This window comes from Scyliorhinus torazame, chromosome 18 (assembly GCF_047496885.1).
Source record: "Scyliorhinus torazame isolate Kashiwa2021f chromosome 18, sScyTor2.1, whole genome shotgun sequence".
Taxonomy (NCBI): domain Eukaryota; kingdom Metazoa; phylum Chordata; class Chondrichthyes; order Carcharhiniformes; family Scyliorhinidae; genus Scyliorhinus; species Scyliorhinus torazame.
In genome coordinates, this window is record NC_092724.1 from 15,764,472 (window position 1) to 15,782,995 (window position 18,524).

The 18,524-nt window shown below is 52.0% G+C and overlaps 1 protein-coding gene across 3 annotated transcripts in view; it reads left to right on the forward strand.

Moving 5' to 3' along the window:
• Window positions 1-12,186: 12,186 nt before the first annotated feature.
• cope (COPI coat complex subunit epsilon) overlaps window positions 12,187-18,524 on the forward strand; it is a 31,741-nt gene continuing 25,403 nt past the window's right edge. For all 3 annotated transcript variants that reach the window (XM_072482231.1, XM_072482232.1, XM_072482233.1), the window contains exon 1: window positions 12,187-12,347. In XM_072482231.1, the coding sequence (XP_072338332.1) occupies window positions 12,231-12,347 (117 nt within the window). In that variant the 5' untranslated portion in view covers window positions 12,187-12,230. The remainder of the gene's footprint in view (window positions 12,348-18,524) is intronic.

Sequence of the window (18,524 nt, forward strand, 5' to 3'; positions counted from 1 at the left end):
CGACGTAAATCAAACCTGGTATTTACCGGCAGGACCAGGCGGCATGGGCGGGCTCCGGGGTCCTAGGGGGGGCGCGGGGCGATCTGACCTCGGGGGGTGCCCCCACGGTGGCCTGGCCCGCGATCGGGGCCCACCGATCCGCGGGCGGGCCTGTGCCGTGGGGGCACTCTTTCCCTTCCGCCTCCGCCACGGCCTCCACCATGGCGGAGGCGGAAGTGACTCTCCCCACTGCGCATGTGCGGGAAACTGACAGCGGCCGCTGACGCTCCCGCGCATGCGCTGGGAAACTGACAGCGGCCGCTGACGCTCCCGCGCATGCGCCGCATTTCCGCGCCAGCTGGCGGGGCAACAAACGCCATTTCCGCCAGCTGGCGGGGCGGAAATCCCTCCGGCGTCAGCCTAGCCCCTCAATGTTGGGGCTAGGCCGCCAAAGATGCGGAGACTTCCGCACCTTTTTGCCGGCGCGATGCCCGTCTGATTTGCGCCGGCTTTGGCGCCAGTCGGCAGGCATCCCGCCGTTGGGGGAGAATTTCGCCCCAGAAGTGGGGATGTTCGCTGATGACTGCACAACGTTCAGCACCATTCACGACTCAGAATGAAGCAGCCGAATGTCCAAATGCATCAAGCCTTGGACAATATCTAGGCTTGGGCTGACAAGTAGCATGTAACATTAGTGACCATCTCCGGCAAATCTTGGTGTACAGAGTAAAATTTCCAAATGAAATGAAATGAAAATTGCTTTTTGTCACAAGTAGGCTTCAAATGAAGTTACTGTGAAAAGCCCCTAGTCGCCACATTTCCGGCGCCTGTTCGGGGAGGCTGTTACGGGAATTGAACCGTGCTGCTGGCCTGCCTTGGTCTGCTTTCAAAGCCAGCGATTTAGCCCTGTGCTAAACAGCCCCTGAAAATCGCTTATTGTCACAAGTACGTTTCAATGAAGTTACTGTGAAAAGTCCCTAGTCACCACATTCCGGCGCCTGTTCGGGAAGGCTGGTACGGGAATTGAACCGTGCTGCTGACCTGCCTTGGTCTGTTTTAAAAGCCAGAAATTTAGCCCAGTGTGCTAAACACAGCCCCAATGATACCAATGTGGAACAGTGGCAAACAGTGAAGATTACAAATAGTCTGTAACAGGACATGGATAGGCTAATAGACTGGGCAGACAAGTGGCCGATAGAATTATAGTCATAGTCATAGAACATACAGTGCAGAAGGAGGCCATTCGGCCCATCGAGTCTGCACCGGCTCTTGGAAAGAGCACACTACCCAAGGTCAGCACCTCCACCCTATCCCCATAACCCAGTAACCCCACCCAACTCTAAGGGCAATTTTGGACACTTAAGGGCAATTTAGAATGGCGAATCCACCTAACCTGCACATCTTTGGACTGTGGGAGGAAACCGGAGCACCCGGAGGAAACCCACGCACACACGGGGAGGATGTGCAGACTCCGCACAGACAGTGACCCAAGCCGGAATCGAACCTGGAACCCTGGAGCTGTGAAGCAATTGTGCTATCCACAATGCTACCGTGACAGACTTCAAAAGGGAAGAAAAGGAAAAACTTTTCCCATTAACTGATGATACATGGATAAGGAGACACAGATTTAGAAATCTGTGAAAGAGATGCAGGGGAATTGTGAGGGAGAACAGCGAGTGTTTATTAGATGGAATTCCCTGTCCACAAAGGTGGTGGAAGTAGAACCGATCAATGATTTCAAAATAAAATTGTATGGGTATTTGAAGCAAATAAACTTGCAGGGCTACTGGGAGTGACAAGGGAGTTGGGCTGATTGGATTGCTCTGTGAGGAGCTGGCATAGGCTCGATAGGCTGAATGGGCTCCTCCTGTGCCGTAGATGACTATAACTCAAAGAGAGAATCTAGCCACAGTCTCGTCATTAAATGGCATTACCATCAATGAATACCCCTCTACTACCAACATCCTGGGGGTTATCATTAGCCAGAAACTGAACTGGACCTGCCATAAAAATACTGTGGCTACAAGAGCGGGTCAGAGGCTGGGAATTCTGTGGCGTGTAACTCATCTCCTGACTCTACAAAACCTATCAACCATCTACGAGGCATAAGTCAGGAGTGTGATGGAATACTCTCTACTTGCCTGGATGGGTTCAGCTCCAACAACACTCAAAAGACTTGACACTATTCAGGACAAAGTAGCCCCGCTTGATTGGTACCCCACCCACCACCTAAAACATTTACTCCCTTCACTCCTCCGGATGCATCATCTGCAAGACGCACTGTAGGAAATCACCAAGGCTCATGGACAGCTTCTTCCAAACCCATGATCTCTATCATCTAGAAGGACAAGGGCAGCAGACACATTTAGCACCACCACTTGGAGGTTTCCCTCCAAGTCACCATCCTGACCTGGAAATAGAACGCCATCCCTTTCACTGTCACTGGGGTCAAAATAATGAAACGTGCTCCTTAATAGTGCTGTGGATGTACCTACACCGCATGGACTGCTGCGGTTCCAGAAGGCAGCTCACCGCTACCTTCTCAAGGACAATTAGGGATGGGCAATAAATGCTGACCGGGCCAGCGACATCCCATGAACGAATGTAAAAAAAAAAGCAATTCAGTATTCCCCTGGAGGGTTGATCCAGGATTATCAGAGTAAACCCTTTTGTGTGGTTTAAACCGACAACTATCTGACTCAGAGACAAGTATGCTAATAACAGGGCCAAGCGTATTGCGAATGCAAATAACACTACTGTCTAGAATTGGAACTCCATTTCTCTCCTTTGCAAAGTTCAGGCTATTCTTGCATAATAACATGTCTGTACTGAGCCTTACTTTGTTCTGTGAAGTAAATTGCCTCAAGAAAACTTTCTAGTCTTTCAAATTGAAACAAAACCCTTTTGAAATGGAGACTATTCATCTTTCTCAGGTTACTGCGTGCCAACGGAATCCCACAGAAATTAGAAAAATGGGCTTTTGATCTCACCTAATGGATCACAGAAGTGTTGAGATTAAAGCAGCTATGATACAAGCTTTGTACCATTTTGCGGTCTTTTTGAAAGAGTTAACAAGGTGGAGAATTAGATGAGTTTGAACTGTCAGCATGAATTATTTGGTAGCACTCCCCTTTTGAATCAGAGCCCTGAGTTTACTTCAGGACATGAGCACATACATAATCTTGGTTAGCACTTCAAAGTACTATGAACTTAATATTGTTGGAGGTGCCATCTTTGGCTGAGGTTTCAAAGCAAGGCCCCATAACCCCTCTTAGGTAGATGTGAATGATCCTATGATACTACACAAAAAAAGCCAAGAACGTTTTGAGCTGGAATTTTAGGTGATTATCTAGACCCGCCAAAGTGTATGGACGTTTGAACGGTGTGCCACATTTTCCGACCCAGTCCACATGGTGACATGGCCATAAAATTCTGCCTCTGATGTCCTGCAGTGCTGTATCCCTCAACTTCTTTTTTTTTTACATATCTTTTATACTTAAGTATCTTTAACTTATAACCGCAGGATATCCCAAAGTGCTTTACAGCCAATGAACTACTTGTGCAAGTAAGTAATTGTTGTAATGTCGGGAAACGGGGCAACCAATTTTCACACAGAAACATCGGGGGCTGGATTCTCCGATCCACGATGCCGAAATAGTGTTCGGCAATGGGGCAGAGAATCCCCAATGACAACAAAATCGGGGGGGGGGGCGCTTTCGCGATCCTCCGCACGTTGGCTGAGGCCCGCCTCGCGATGCTCCGTCCCCGACCGGCCGAATTCCCGACGGCATGGGACGTGTGTGGTCTCACCTGTCGGGAACTCAGGGTGGTGGCTGCAGACTCAGTCCAGTGCCGCCACGGAGGGGGAGGGCCGGTCCGCGGGCAGGGGTGGACATATTCGGGACTGCGGGGACTGTGGTGGGGCGGTCTGGGGCGCGCGCGAGCCGGCCGAAGCGGGGGGGGGGGGGGGACTATTTGACGGGCCGGGTCCGCGAGCCGCATCCGCCGTGAAGCACGGCGCGGCCGCAGCAGGCCACCGCTGTGCACATGCGTGGCCACGGACCTTTCACAGTAACTTCATTTGAAGCCTACTTGTGACAATGAGCGATTTTCATTTCATTTCATTTCACCCGGCAATTCTCCAGGCCGTATCGGTAGGTAGCGCCGGGTGCTCTACGCTGCCTCCCTGCTAGCCCCCAGCAAAATAGGGAATCGGTGGCCCTTTTGCGCCAGTTTTCCTGGTGTAAACCGCCACCGTTCCTACGACGGCGTGGGGACATAGTCTCCAAATTGGAGAATCCAGCCCGAGACCTTCGGTCGAACATTTTATCCCGAAGGAGGCATTTCCAACTGTGCAGCATTATGTGGACAAGAGTCTATAATGGGCTGACATCCATAAACTTTCTGAATCAGAACTTATACCAAGTAATATGCTTTGAAAATAAGACTAGTGAAAGGATGTCAGTTTCAATAGTGTGATCTTAAATAGAACAGAGAGTAGGACAACTGAGCCATAGAGATGCACAGATTAGCAAATTAAGCAACTCAACTGGATAAGGCTCTAAAATAGGCAGAGAATTTGTTTTGTATTTATTCCATCGTTCCAGGCAACTGTCCAAGGCTTAACCAGCCTGGTCACCATAAGGGCACATAAAGGGAAGCAAGAGGGTAAAGAAAGGGAGCGATTGTTGAGAGAACTTCTGAGGGTGGACAGGCAATATGCAGAGGCACCGGAGGAGGGACTGTACAGGGAAAGACAAAGGTTACATGTGGAATTTGACATGCTGACCACGGGTAAGGCAGAGGCACAGTGGAGGAGGGCACAGGGTGTACAGCATGAGTATGGAGAGAAGGCGAGTCGGCTACTGGCCCACCAATTGAGGAAGAGGGGAGCGGCGAGGGAGATAGGTGGGGTGAGAGATGAGGAGGGAGAGATGGAACGGGGAGCGGAGAGAGTGAACGGGGTGTTCAAGGCATTCTATGAGAGGTTATATAAGGCTCAGCCCCCGGAAGGGAAGGAGGGAATGATGTGTTTCCTGGATCAGCTGGAATTCCCGAAGGTGGAGGAGCAGGAGAGGGCGGGACTGAGAGCACAGATTGAGATGGAGGAAGTGGTAAAGGGGATTGGGAGCATGCAGGCGGGGAAGGCCTTGGGACCGGATGGGTTCCCGGTGGAATTTTATAGGAAATATATGGACCTACTGGCCCCGCTTTTGAAGAGAACCTTTAATGAGGCCAGGGAAAGGGGGAAGTTGCCCCCGACTATGTCAGAGGCGACGATATCGCTACTTTTGAAGAAGGAACAAGACCCGCTGCAGTGTGGGTCCTACAGGCCCATTTCCCTTTTGAACGTAGATGCTAAGCTCCTGGCCAAGGTGATGGCAACGAGGATAGAGGATTGTGTCCCGGGGGTGGTCCACGAGGATCAAACTGGGTTTGTTAAGGGGAGACAGCTGAACACGAACATACGGAGGCTGCTAGGGGTGATGATGATGCCCCCACCAGAGGGGGAGGCGGAGATAGTGGTGGCGATGGACGCCGAGAAAGCATTCGACAGAGTGGAGTGGGACTATCTGTGGGAAGTGTTGAGGAGATTTGGTTTTGGAGAAGGGTTTATTGGATGGGTACAGCTGCTATAAAGGGCCCCGGTGGCAAGTGTGGTCACGAACAGGCAGAGGTCTGACTACTTCCGTCTTTATAGAGGGACGAGGCAGGGGTGTCCCCTGTCTCCGTTACTGTTTGCATTGGCAATTGAGCCCCTGGCCATAGCACTGAGGGGCTCCAGGAAGTGGAGAGGAGTACTCAGGGGAGGAGAAGAACACCGGGTATCATTGTATGCAGATGATTTATTGCTGTATGTTGCGGACCCGGTGGAGGGGATGCCTGAGATAATGCGGACACTCAGGGAGTTTGGGGAATTCTCGGGGTACAAATTGAATATGGGGAAGAGTGAGTTGTTTGTGGTGCATTCGGGGGAGCAGAGCAGGGGAATAGATGATTTACCGCTGAGGAAGGTAACAAGAGATTTCCGGTACTTAGGGATTCAGATATCAGGAGTTGGGGAACCTTACATAGGCTTAATCTAACACGATTGGTGGAACAGATGGAGGAGGATTTTAAGAGATGGGACATGGTGCCCCTGTCACTGGTGGGTAGGGTGCAGGTGGTCAAAATGGTAGTCCTCCCGAGATTCCTTTTTGTGTTTCAGTGCCTCCCGGTGATGGTCACGAAGGCTTTTTTCAAGAAAATCGAGAAAAGTGTCATGAGTTTTGTGTGGGCTGGGAAGACCCCGAGAGTGAGGAGGGGTTTTTTGCAGCATAGCAGGGACTGGCACTTCCGAACTTAAGTGAGTACTATTGGGACGCCAATATCTCAATGGTGTGTAAGTGGATGGGAGAAGGGGAGGGAGCGGCGTGGAAGAGATTGGAGATGGCGTCCTGCAAAGGAACCAGCCTACAAGCACTGGCGACGGCGCCGTTGCCGTTCACCCTGAAGAAATACACCACAAGTCCAGTGGTGGTGGCAACACTGAAAATTTGGGGGCAGTGGAGACGGCATAGGGAAATGACGGGAGCCTCGGTGCGGTCCCCGATAAGAAATAATCATAGGTTTGTCCCGGGGAGAATAGATGGGGGATTTAGAGCATGGCAGAGAGCTGGGATTGTGCAATTGAAGGATCTGCTCTTAGACGGGACGTTTGCGAGTCTGGGAGCGCGGACGGAAAAATATGGGTTGCCCCAAGGGAATGCATTTCGGTATATGCAACTGAGGGCTTTTGCGAGGCAACAGGTGAGGGAATTCCCGCAGCTCCTGACGCAGGAGATTCAGGAGAGAGTGATCTCAGGGACATGGGTGGGGGATGGTAGGGTGTCAGATATATACAGGGAAATGAGAGATGAGGGGGAGATCATGGTGGATGAGCTGAAGGGAAAATGGGAAGAAGAGCTGGGGGAAGAGATTGAAGAGGGGCTGTGGGCCCTACGTAGGGTGAACTCTTCGTCCTCGTGCGCCAGGCTTAGCCTGATACAATTCAAGGTTTTGCACAGGGCGCATATGACCGGAGCAAGGCTCAGTAAATTTTTTGGAGTAGAGGATAGGTGTGGGAGATGCTCGAGGAGCCCAGCAAACCACACCCACATGCTTTGGTCATGCCCGGCACTGCAGGGGTTCTGGGTGGGGGTGGCAAATGTGCTTTCAAAGGTGGTGGGGGTCTGGGTCGAGCCAAGCTGGGGGTTGGCTATATTTGGGGTTGCAGAAGAGCCGGGAGTGCAGGAGGCGAGAGAGGCTGACGTTTTGGCCTTTGCGTCCCTAGTAGCCCGGCGAAGGATATTGCTTATGTGGAAGGAAGCCAAACCCCCGGGCGTGGAGACCTGGATAAACGACATGGCAGGGTTTATAAAACTAAAACGGATAAAGTTTGCACTAAGGGGTTCGGCGCAAGGGTTCACCAGGCGGTGGCAACCGTTCATTGACTACCTCGCAGAACGATAAAGGAAATGGGAAGGTAACAGCAGCAACCCAGGGGGGAGGGAGGAGGGGGGGGGCTCGGGCGGGTCCTCAGGGGTGTTTATGTATAGATATTTGTACTTGGTTATGTATATTGGATTGTTTGATTTTATTATTTGGGAGTTATTATTTTTATTATGGCAGTTGCCATTTAGTATATATAATATTTACTTATTTATTAAAAAACGGTCGCTGTTATTTATATTGTTTTGTTGCTGTAAAAAGGGAAAAACCTTTGTACTGTTTTGTTTGGCCGAAAAATTTGAATAAATTATATATATTTTAAAACCCAGCCTGGTCTCGACCTTACTGTCATGTTTGACTCTGAGGTGCAGCAGCATTTCCGCTCCATCACTAGAATCATAGAGTCCCTACAGTGCAGAAGGAGGCCATTCAGCCCATCAAGTCTGCACCGAACCTCTGAAAGAGTACCCTACCTAGGCCCACTCCCCCACCCTATCCCCATAGCCCCAAAACCTAGCCTGCATATCCCTGGACACTGAGGGACAATTTATCACGGCCAATCCGCCTAACCTGCACATCTTTGGACTGTGGGGGGAAACCGGAGCGTCCGGAGGAAACCCACGCAGACAGGGGGACAACGTGCAAGCTCCACACAGACAGCCACCTGAGGCGGGAATTGAACCCGGGTCCCTGGACTGTGACGCAGCAGTGCTGACCACTGTGCCGCCGTGCCATCCCAATCGGTGATGGCATAGTTCCACGTCCAAACCATTGCCCTACTTTACTTCTGCCTCAGCCAGTGTGCTGCTGAAATCGCCATCCATATCTCTGTCATCTATAGGCTTAATTCCAATGCACTCCTGGCCAACTTACCACATTCTACCCTTTGTAAACTTGAGATCATTCAAGAACATGTCCTAATTTGCAACAACTCCCATTCTCCCATCGGCCGTGCGCTCACTGACCTACACTGGTTAGGCAATGCCTTGATTTTAAAATTCTTATCCGTGTTTTCAAATTCCTTCATGTCCTCACCCCTTCCTTGCTCAGTAATCTTGTCTAGCGGTGCGGCACAGTGGTTAGCACTGCTGCCTCATGGCACCAAGGTCCCAGGTTCGATCCCGGCTCTGGGTCACTGTCCCTGTGGAGTTTGCACATTCTCCCCGTGTCTGCATGGGTTTCACCCCCACAACCCAAAGATGAGCAGGGTAGGTGGATTGGCCACGCTAAATTGTCCCTTAATTGGAAAAAAAAAGAATTGGGCACTTTAAATTTTAAAAAAGCAATCTTCTCTAGCCCCAAAACATTCTGATATATCTGCACTCCTCTAAAATCAGGGTGCTTAAGATGCCAGAATTAATCACCACCATTGGAAGCTGTGTCTTTATCTGTGTGGATCCTAAGTCATAATATCCACTCATTATAGAATTTACAGTGCAGAAGGAGGCCATTCGGCCCATCGAGACTGCACCGGCTCTTGGAAAGAGCACCCTACCCAAGCCCACACCACCCTATCCCCATAACCAAATAACCCCACTCAACCAACACTAAGGGCAATTTAGCATGGCCAATCCACCTAACTTGCACATCTTTGGACTGTGGGAGGAAACCGGAGCACCCGGAGGAAACCCACGCACACACTGGGAGAACGTGCAGACTCCGCACAGACAGTGACCCAGCCGGGAATCGAACCTGGGACCCTGGAGATGTGAAGCAATTGTGCTAACCACTATGCTACCGTGCTGCCCATGTATATCATGTATATAATGAGATGCAGACAGGCAGTGATTGACTCACAGGATAACCAATGAACACATACGACATATAACAACCAATCACCAGACAGGACACCACCACTCTAAAGCACACAGGGCATTAAGACTCTCCCTCTCTCGACAGGACACAGCTACTGAGATAGTAAGAGTGCACAAGGCAGTGAGCACTATCACCATGAGGTAGAGAGTTAGTCTGGTCAAGCCAGTAGGAGGTTATCAGTTAAACTGATAGAGTCAACTCACAGCAGACTATGTACAGCAATCAGCAAGTTCAATAAAACAGTGTTGGACCACCTCCTGTGTCAGAAGCTTGTTTCTAGTTTCACTGCATCCAGTTGCAGTCAACGTGAACCAACTTACTTAACACATCACTAAGTTCAGGAAAATTATACCTTAACACTCGCCTCCGCCTTTAAGACATTCCGTAAAGTTAATAAGGTTGTATCAGGTCAGATGACCAAAAGCTCGGTCAAGGAGGTAGATTTTAAGGAGTGCCTTGTAAAAGAAAGCGAAGTAGAGGCAAAGAGAGTGTGCATTCAAGAGCATAGGGCCCTGGCAGCTGAAGGCATAACCATCATGAAGCCAGTATTAGACGAGTACAGACATCTCAGGATGCTGAAGAGCCGGAAAAGGTTACAGAGACAGGGGGCGCGATTCTCCAAAATGGAGACTAATTGTTTGCGCCGTCGTAAATGCCGTCGCGTTTCACGACGGCGCGAAACGGGCGTGGGGACTACCGATTAAGCACAGTGGTGAAGCGGTTCTCGCTGCTCCAGCCTCCCTTCCCGGTGCCAAATGGGCGCCGTGCCAACCCGCACATGCGTGGGGGACTTCCTCAGCGCGGCGGTCCCTATGCAACATGGCGTGGGAGTTCAGGGGCCGGCCACGCTGCAAAGTAGGCCCGGGGGGGGGAGAGGCCGGCCCGCCGATCGGTGGGCCCCAATCGCGGGCCAGACCCCATCGGAGGCCCCCTCCCTCCCCCGGGGACAGAGCACCCCCCCCCACACAGGCTGCCCCCGACCCTTCGCGCAGAGTTCCCGCTGGCAGCGACCAGGTGTGGATGGCGCCGGCGGGGGGCGGCGTGGCGTGGTTGAGCCGATTCTACGGCCCGGCGCAGGGCTCAGCGAATCGCCCGCAAGGTTTCCATAGAATTCCTATAGCACAGAAGGAGACCATTTCGCCCATCGAGTCTGCACCGACCTCTGAAAAAGCACCCTACCTGGGCCCACTCACCTGCGCAAGCCCCATAACTCCACCTAACTTGCACATCTTTGGACTGCGGGAGTGATGCGCAATCAATTGCACAAAGACGCAGATTGGGTACAACTGTGGCTTTATTCCAGTCAGATGCGTGGCCTCCTGCTGCAGCTAGCGAAATGGCAGGGCAATGGAGGTCACGCATATTTATACAGATTTTAGTGGGCGGAGCCAGCCGGCAGGGGCTACCGGCGAACCTGTAGTGCAGGTCCTACCTTACATCCCCTAATACAATGGTTCACCACATTCACCCCCTGTTAAGAATGAGTCCGGTGGGGGTGATGTGAAACTATACATAAATAGTGCAGTGTTAAGAAGAAAAAAAAGAAAAGTCTATGTTGACGGTCCGGAGTCCGTCAAAGGATCAGCCGATCCGGTGCTTTGGTGCTTCATTGGGAGTGGCGCAATGGTGGCGGCGAAGTCGGTGCTGGTGGTGGTGGTGCTGGCCAGTCATCGTGGAACTCCGGGATCGTGCCGAAATCCTCTTTGTCCTCTTGTGCGGGATGGGGGGGGGGGAGGGTTGGTCTGGTGGGGTCAATGTAGGCGGCGCGGTGGGGGGAGGGGGGGAACATGGGTGGGGGGGGTGTGTTGGGGTGGAACCTGACGGTGCCAGGTCCCTGAGTGAGACTGTATCTTGGTGGCCATCGGGGAACTCCACGTAGGCATATTGAGGGTTGGCGTGGAGCAGGTGAACCCTGTCCACCAAGGGGTCCGCCTTGTGGAGTCGGACGTGCCTACGGAGAAGGACCGGTCCTGGAGCTGTGAGCCAAGTCTGGAGCGACACCCCGGATGCGGACTTCCTGGGGAAGGTAAAAACACGTTCATGGGGTGTGTTATTAGTGGCGGTGCACAATGGTGACCGGATGGAGTGTAGAGCGTCAGGAGGACCTCCTGCCAGCGAGAGGCGGTGAGGTTCCTGGACCGTAGGGCCAGCTGGACGGCCCTCCAAACCGTCCCATTCTCCCGTTCTACTTGCCCGTTTCCCCGGGAATAGAGACACAGGGTTAATTCAATATTGCACCCACCACGTGGATTGCAGCAACTGGTTAGTCCGTCTGGGTAGCTATAGTAGGATTAGCAGTAGTGTCGAGCCAGAGTAATAGAAGTGTAAATAGTTTAAAAAACGTGTTGAAGTTATCTCCACGTCTGAACCTTCCTTTGTCAAGTGCACCACAAGGAAGCTGCTTATGTTACACCTACAACAGAACAAATCAGCCCCCACAACCCAAAAATGTTCAGGGTAGGTGGATTGGCCATGCTAAATTGCCCCTTAATTGGAAAAAATTAATTGGGTACTGTCAAATTTATTTAAAAAAAATAAAAAGTGAAATTGCTTTGTATAGAATATCAAAATATTAATCTATTTATATAAAAGGCAATTAAAAATAACTTAGATGAGATTGTATTCTGGTTTTCCTATTTAATGTGTACAATCTATTGTTTAAAGATTGTCACAACCCACCCCTCGGAACTTATGGGTTGGGATGATTTTGTTCCCCACGTCCTTGGTGGAGTACAAGTTCTCTACTTAATTTTCAACATATTTATACTTGATATATTGTTACAATGACCTATCGAAGACGCATATAAAACAACTGGATGGGAATTGCAGTTTATTTTAATGACTACACTGAATGAATTTTTCAAAGCACAGAGGTAATTTGCAGAGCTGCAGGAGCACGCATGCGCGGCGAGGTTGCCGGGCTCGTGCACCGGGACTTCCGGCGCCACGTATGTGGCGCCTGCGCAATGCAGAACAAAATGGCGGCCATGCAGCAGGGGGAGGGGGACCAGCTCTTCGATGTCCGCAACAGTTTCTACATCGGCAGCTACCAGCAGTGCATCAACGAGGCGCAGAAGGCGAAGGTGAGGCCGGGCGCGTTCGGAGCCTGTTTGTTCAGGGCGGCCCCGGGGCAGAGTCAGTGCTGAGGGGGTGCCGCACTGTCAGAGGGTCAGTACTGAGGGAGTGCCGCACTGTCAGTGGGTCAGTACTGAGGGAGTGCGGCACTGTCGGGGGGTCAGTGCTGAGGGAGTGCGGCACTGTCAGAGGGTCAGTACTGAGGGAGTGCGGCACTGTCGGGGGGTCAGTGCTGAGGGAGTGCCGCTCTGTCAGAGGGACAGTACTGAGGGAGTGCTGCACTGTCAGAGGGTCAGTACTGAGGGAGTGCTGCACTGTCAGAGGGACAGTACTGAGGGAGTGCTGCACTGTCAGAGGGACAGTACTGAGGGAATGCTGCATTGTCGGAGGGTCAGTGCTGAGGGAGTGCTGCACTGTCAGAGGGTCAGTACTGAGGGAATGCTGCATTGTCGGAGGGTCAGTGCTGAGGGAGTGCTGCACTGTCAGAGGGTCAGTACTGAGGGAGTGCTGCACTGTCAGAGGGACAGTACTGAGGGAATGCTGCATTGTCGGAGGGTCAGTGCTGAGGGAGTGCTGCACTGTCAGAGGGTCAGTACTGAGGGAGTGCTGCACTGTCAGAGGGACAGTACTGAGGGAATGCTGCATTGTCGGAGGGTCAGTGCTGAGGGAGTGCTGCACTGTCAGAGGGTCAGTACTGAGGGAGTGCTGCACTGTCAGTGGGTCAGTACTGAGGGAGTGCGGCACTGTCAGAGGGTCAGTACTGAGGGAGTGCGGCACTGTCGGGGGGTCAGTACTGAGGGAGTGCTGCACTGTCAGAGGGTCAGTACTGAGGGAGTGCTGCACTGTCAGAGGGTCAGTACTGAGGGAGTGCCGCACTGTCAGGGGGTCAGTACTGAGGGAGTGCCGCACTGTCAGAGGGTCAGTACTGAGGGAGTGCCGCACTGTCAGAGGGTCAGTACTGAGGGAGTGCCGCACTGTCAGAGGGTCAGTACTGAGGGAGTGCTGCACTGTCAGAGGGTCAGTACTGAGGGAGTGCGGCACTGTCGGGGGGTTAGTACTGAGGGAGTGCCGCACTGTCAGAGGGTCAGTGCTGAGGGAGTGCCGCACTGTCAGAGGGTTAGTACTGAGGGAGTGATGCACTGTCAGAGGGTCAGTACTGAGGGAGTGCTGCACTGTCAGAGGGGTCAGTTCAGAGGGAGAGCTGCACTGTCTTGAGGGTCAGTACTGAGGGAGTGCTGCACTGTCAGAGGGTCAGTGCTGAGGGAGTGCTGCACTGTCAGAGGGTCAATGGTGAGGAAGTGCTGCACTGTCAGATGGTCAGTACTGAGGGAGTGCCGCACTGTCAGAGGGTCAGTACTGAGGGCGTGCCGCACTGTCAGAGGGTCAGTACTGAGGGAGCGCTGCATTGTCAGAGGGTTAGTACTGAGGGAGTGCCGCACTGTCAGAGGGTCATTACTGAGGGAGTGCTGCACTGTCAGAGGGTCAGTACTGAGGGAGTGCTGCACTGTCAAAGGGTTAGTACTGAGGGAGTGCTGCACTGTTAGAGGGTTAGTACTGAGGGGGTGCTGCACTGTCAGAGGATCAGTACTGAGGGAGTGCTGCACTGTCAGAGGGGTCAGTTCAGAGGGAGAGCTGCACTGTCAGAGGGTCAGTACTGAGGGAGTGCTGCACTGTCAGAGGGTCAGTACTGAGGGAGTGCCGCACTGTCAGAGGGTCAGTACTGAGGGAGTGCTGCACTGTCAGAGGGTCAGTACTGAGGGAGAGCCGCACTGTCAGATGGTCAGTACTGAGGGAGCGCTGCACTGTCAGAGGGTTAGTACTGAGGGAGTGCCGCACTGTCAGAGGGTCATTACTGAGGGAGTGCTGCACTGTCAGAGGGTCAGTACTGAGGGAGTGCTGCACTGTCAGAGGGTTAGTACTGAGGGAGTGCCGCACTGTCAGAGGGTCAGTACTGAGGGAGTGCTGCACTGTCAGAGGGTCAGTACTGAGGGAGTGCCGCACTGTCAGAGGTTCAGTACTGAGGGAGTGCTGCACTGTCAGAGGGTCAGTACTGAGGGAGTGCCGCACTGTCAGAGGGTCAGTACTGGGGGAGTGCTGCACTGTCAGAGGGTCAGTACTGGGGGTGTGCTGCACTGTCAGAGGGTCAGTACTGAGGGAGTGCTGCACTGTCAGAGGGTCAGTACTGAGGGAGTGCTGCACTGTCAGAGGATCAGTACTGGGGGAGTGCTGCACTGTCAGAGGGTCAGTACTGAGGGAGTGCTGCACTGTCAGAGGGTCAGTACTGAGGGAGTGCTGCACTGTCAGAGGATCAGTACTGGGGGAGTGCCGCACTGTCGGAGGGTCAGCACTGAGGGAGTGATGCGCTGTCAGAGGGTCAGTACTGAGGGAGTGCTGCACTGTCAGAGGGGTCAGTTCAGAGGGAGAGCTGCACTGTCTTGAGGGTCAGTACTGAGGGAGTGCTGCACTGTCAGAGGGTCAGTGCTGAGGGAGTGCTGCACTGTCAGAGGGTCATTGCTGAGGGAGTGCCGCACTGTCAGAGGGTCATTACTGAGGGAGCGCTGCACTGTCAGAGGGTCATTACTGAGGGAGTGCTGCACTGTCAGAGGGTCAGTACTGAGGGAGTGCTGCACTTTCAGAGGGTCTGTACTGAGGGAGTGCTGCACTGTCAAAGTGTCAGTACTGAGGGAGTGCTGCACTGTCAGAGGATCAGTACTGAGGTAGTGCCGCACTGTCAGAGGGTTAGTACTGAGGGAGTGATGCACTGTCAGAGGGTCAGTACTGAGGGAGTGCTGCACTGTCAGAGGGGTCAGTTCAGAGGGAGAGCTGCACTGTCTTGAGGGTCAGTACTGAGGGAGTGCTGCACTGTCAGAGGGTCAGTGCTGAGGGAGTGCTGCACTGTCAGAGGGTCATTGCTAAGGGAGTGCTGTGCTGTCAAAGTGTCAGTACTGAGGGAGCGCAGCACTGTCGGAGAGTCGATGCTGAGGAAGCGCCGCACCGTCGGAGAGTCTGTGCTGAGGGAACGGCACATTGGCAGGCGGGGGAGTCGGTCCTGCCGGCAGGTCGGTACTCCCATTTAAGGACCAGATGGGGAAGAATTTCTTCTCGACCGTGGAATGCTCTTCTCCACCGAGCAGTCGTGGTTGGGTCACTGAATATATTCAAAGCTGAGTTGGATGGGATTTAGGTTGAAAATGGATTCAAAGATTATGGAGAGAGGTGCGATGTCTGGCAGGAAAGTGGAGTTCGGGCCTCACTTAGATCAGCTGAACTCCTGATTATTGCTGGAGCAGGCTCGAGAGGCCAAATGGCTGACTTCAGATCCTGTTCCTTTTGTGTACTGGCCAACATTTATCTCTTAAACAACAATTAAAACAGGTTATGTTCCCCTGTAGCTGTTGCCCTCGTTCTTTGTAGGTGGTAGTAGTCACTGTTTTCGAAGTGCTGTTGATGCCTTGGTGAGTTGCTCCATTTAATCTTGTCGATGGTAAACATTACTACCACTGTCTTCCGGTGGTGGAGGGAGTGATTGTTTAAAGTGCTGAATGGGATGCTGATCAAGCGGGTTGCTTTTAACTGTCTGAAGGAGCTTTTCTGGGCCATGCTGAACAATTCCACAATCATTGAATCAGTGCAATACTCAATAGCCCCATTGGTAGAGGATTGGAGGAGGAGGCATCGGTGTCATAATGCTCAACTATACCAAAGGCCAACATACGAATGGAGGTGAGGCTGATGTTTTTCCAAACATCAGCAGCCAAACTGCCTCCTGAGGTCACCAGTAATGTAGATAGGGAAATAGGGGGCTGGTTTAGCTCGACTGGCTGCAGAGCAAGGCCAGCAACATTCCACAGTTCAATTCCCTGAGGTTATTCATGAAGGCCCACCACCTCAACCTTGCCCCTCGCCTGAGCTGTGGTGATCCTCAGGTTGAATCACCACCAGTCAGCTCTCCCCCTCAAAGGGGAAAGCAGCCTATGGTCATCTGGGACTATGGTGACTTTACCTTTACCTAGATGGGAATAGGAGGAGTGGGCCTTTCAACCCATTGAGCCTGTGCTGCCATTCAAACAGATCAGGCTGAACATCTGTCTACGCAATTTTCCCCCATAATCCTCATATCCCTTGATGTCATTTTATCCAGAAACCTGTCATTCTGTCTTCAGTATCCTCAATGTTGCTCTTCCCCAGCCCTCTGAGGTAGAGAATCTCAAAGATTCTCCACTCTCAGTGAAGAATCTCCTCCTCATCTCAGTCTTGAATGGCCTACCCTTATCCTGAGACTATCCCCTGGTTCTAGATTCAGCAGCCATGGGAAACATGCTGGGCGGGATTCTCCGTTTGCTGACGCTGAAATCGTGGAATGTGATTGGGCGGAGAATAGGTTCTGATGCTAAAATCGCGGAGGGCGCCGCTTTGACACCAAATTGCCTTGATAGGGTGTCGATGCGTGCCAGAACGCGCACACAGTAGACACCGTTTGCATATCATTAGTGGCCTTGACCCGGTATTCTCCGGATCCTCCGCGATGCTCCACTTCCGATGGGCTGAGTTCCTGATGCCGCGGTTCACTTGAGCTTTTAAAACCCGTGAAACTGGCGTGGCTGCTGAGGGAAAGAGAGGGGTAGGAAAATGTCCAATATCGCCGTAGCTTGCTGACAGTTGTGCCGCTGACCGGAGGCTTCCGCCAGGGCCGGGGGAGAGTAGCAGGGGGTGGCCGGGAAGTGGGGTTGGGGCGGACAGGCACGGAACACCATTGCCGCAGCCCACTCTGATCCTAGGGCCACGAGTCATATAGGCGTGTGTGTGCCCCCCCCCCCCCCCCCCCCCCCCCGGGGCCAGGTGCCTTCTGGCCTTACCCAACCCATCAGCTGTATGGGCGCGCTCCAGCACAACCAGTGCCACCTTGTTGGCTGGGATGAGTGTGTGTGGGGAGTATAATGTGTATAAGCGGCTGCAGCTTGTCAGCCTTCTGAGTGTCAAACGGACCCTGCGAATCCTGCACCGTTTTCCATTGGAATCAATTGTGTTCCATGTGGCGCCGGTGCGAGCCCCTGAACAGTAGCGGAATCAGTCCAGGTGTGGTGCCAGTTTTGCTGTCGTGAAATTCCATGAATTCCGCATTGCCGTCAACACACAGTCTCAGAAACGGAGAATCCCGCTGCCTATCTGCATGACCTAGAAGAATTCTGTAGGTTTCAATGAGATTGTCTATCATTCTGTGAATCTCTAGAGAGTGCAGGCCCAGTTCTTCAATTTCTACTCATTTGAACACTTTCTGCGGCAAGTATACCTTTCTTTAGATAAGGAGGCCTTAACTGTACATAATACTCCAGATACGGTCTCACCAAGGATGTATACAATTCCAGCAAGGCATCTTTACTCCTGTACTGAAATCCCCTTGCGATGAAGGCCAACATATAATTTGCCTTCCATATTTCTTGCTGCACCTGCAGGCTAACTTTTAGTCACTCATGAGCAAGGAAACCCAGATTAATTTGGACATCAACACTGCTACCATGTAAGAAATTCTCTGCCTCTCTGGGGTATTTTTTCTACCAAAGTGGATAACTTGCACTTATTCATATTATATTCCATCTGCCATATTTTTGCCCACTCAGCTTGTCCAAATCCTCTTGCAGCCTCCTTGCATTGTGCTCACAGCCTGCATTCGTAAATAGTTCTGTGTAGCCAGCAAATTTGGAAATATTACATTTGGTCCCCACATCCAAATCATTTATGTGGATTGTTAACAGCTGTGGTCCAAGCACTAATCCTTGTGGTACCCCACCAGTAACAATTAAGGATGGGATAAAAATCTCAGTAGCCTGTCACCCTGAGAATGACCCGTTTAATCCCACTGTGTCGAACTGATTCAGTTCATTCCACAACCAGAAGCAGATGAGTGCACTGGAAACAGTAAATGCTGTTATGCCCTCAGCATCATCAAAAAGCTGTGGATGGATGGAGGGTTACATTAATGTTTCAAGACCAAACTAACGGATTTGTTTCAGGTAAGGGTATGAGGGGATATGGAGTGAGATATAGGTCAGCACTTGTGCCCATTCTAGTTGTCATGCTAAAGACCTGCAGCCTGAAACTACTGATCTCATCCCACCCCCTTTGATGTGCTGCACAAGCTTGCCTCTGACATTGCTATCTACTCCACAATGAGTTTTTAACTGCTC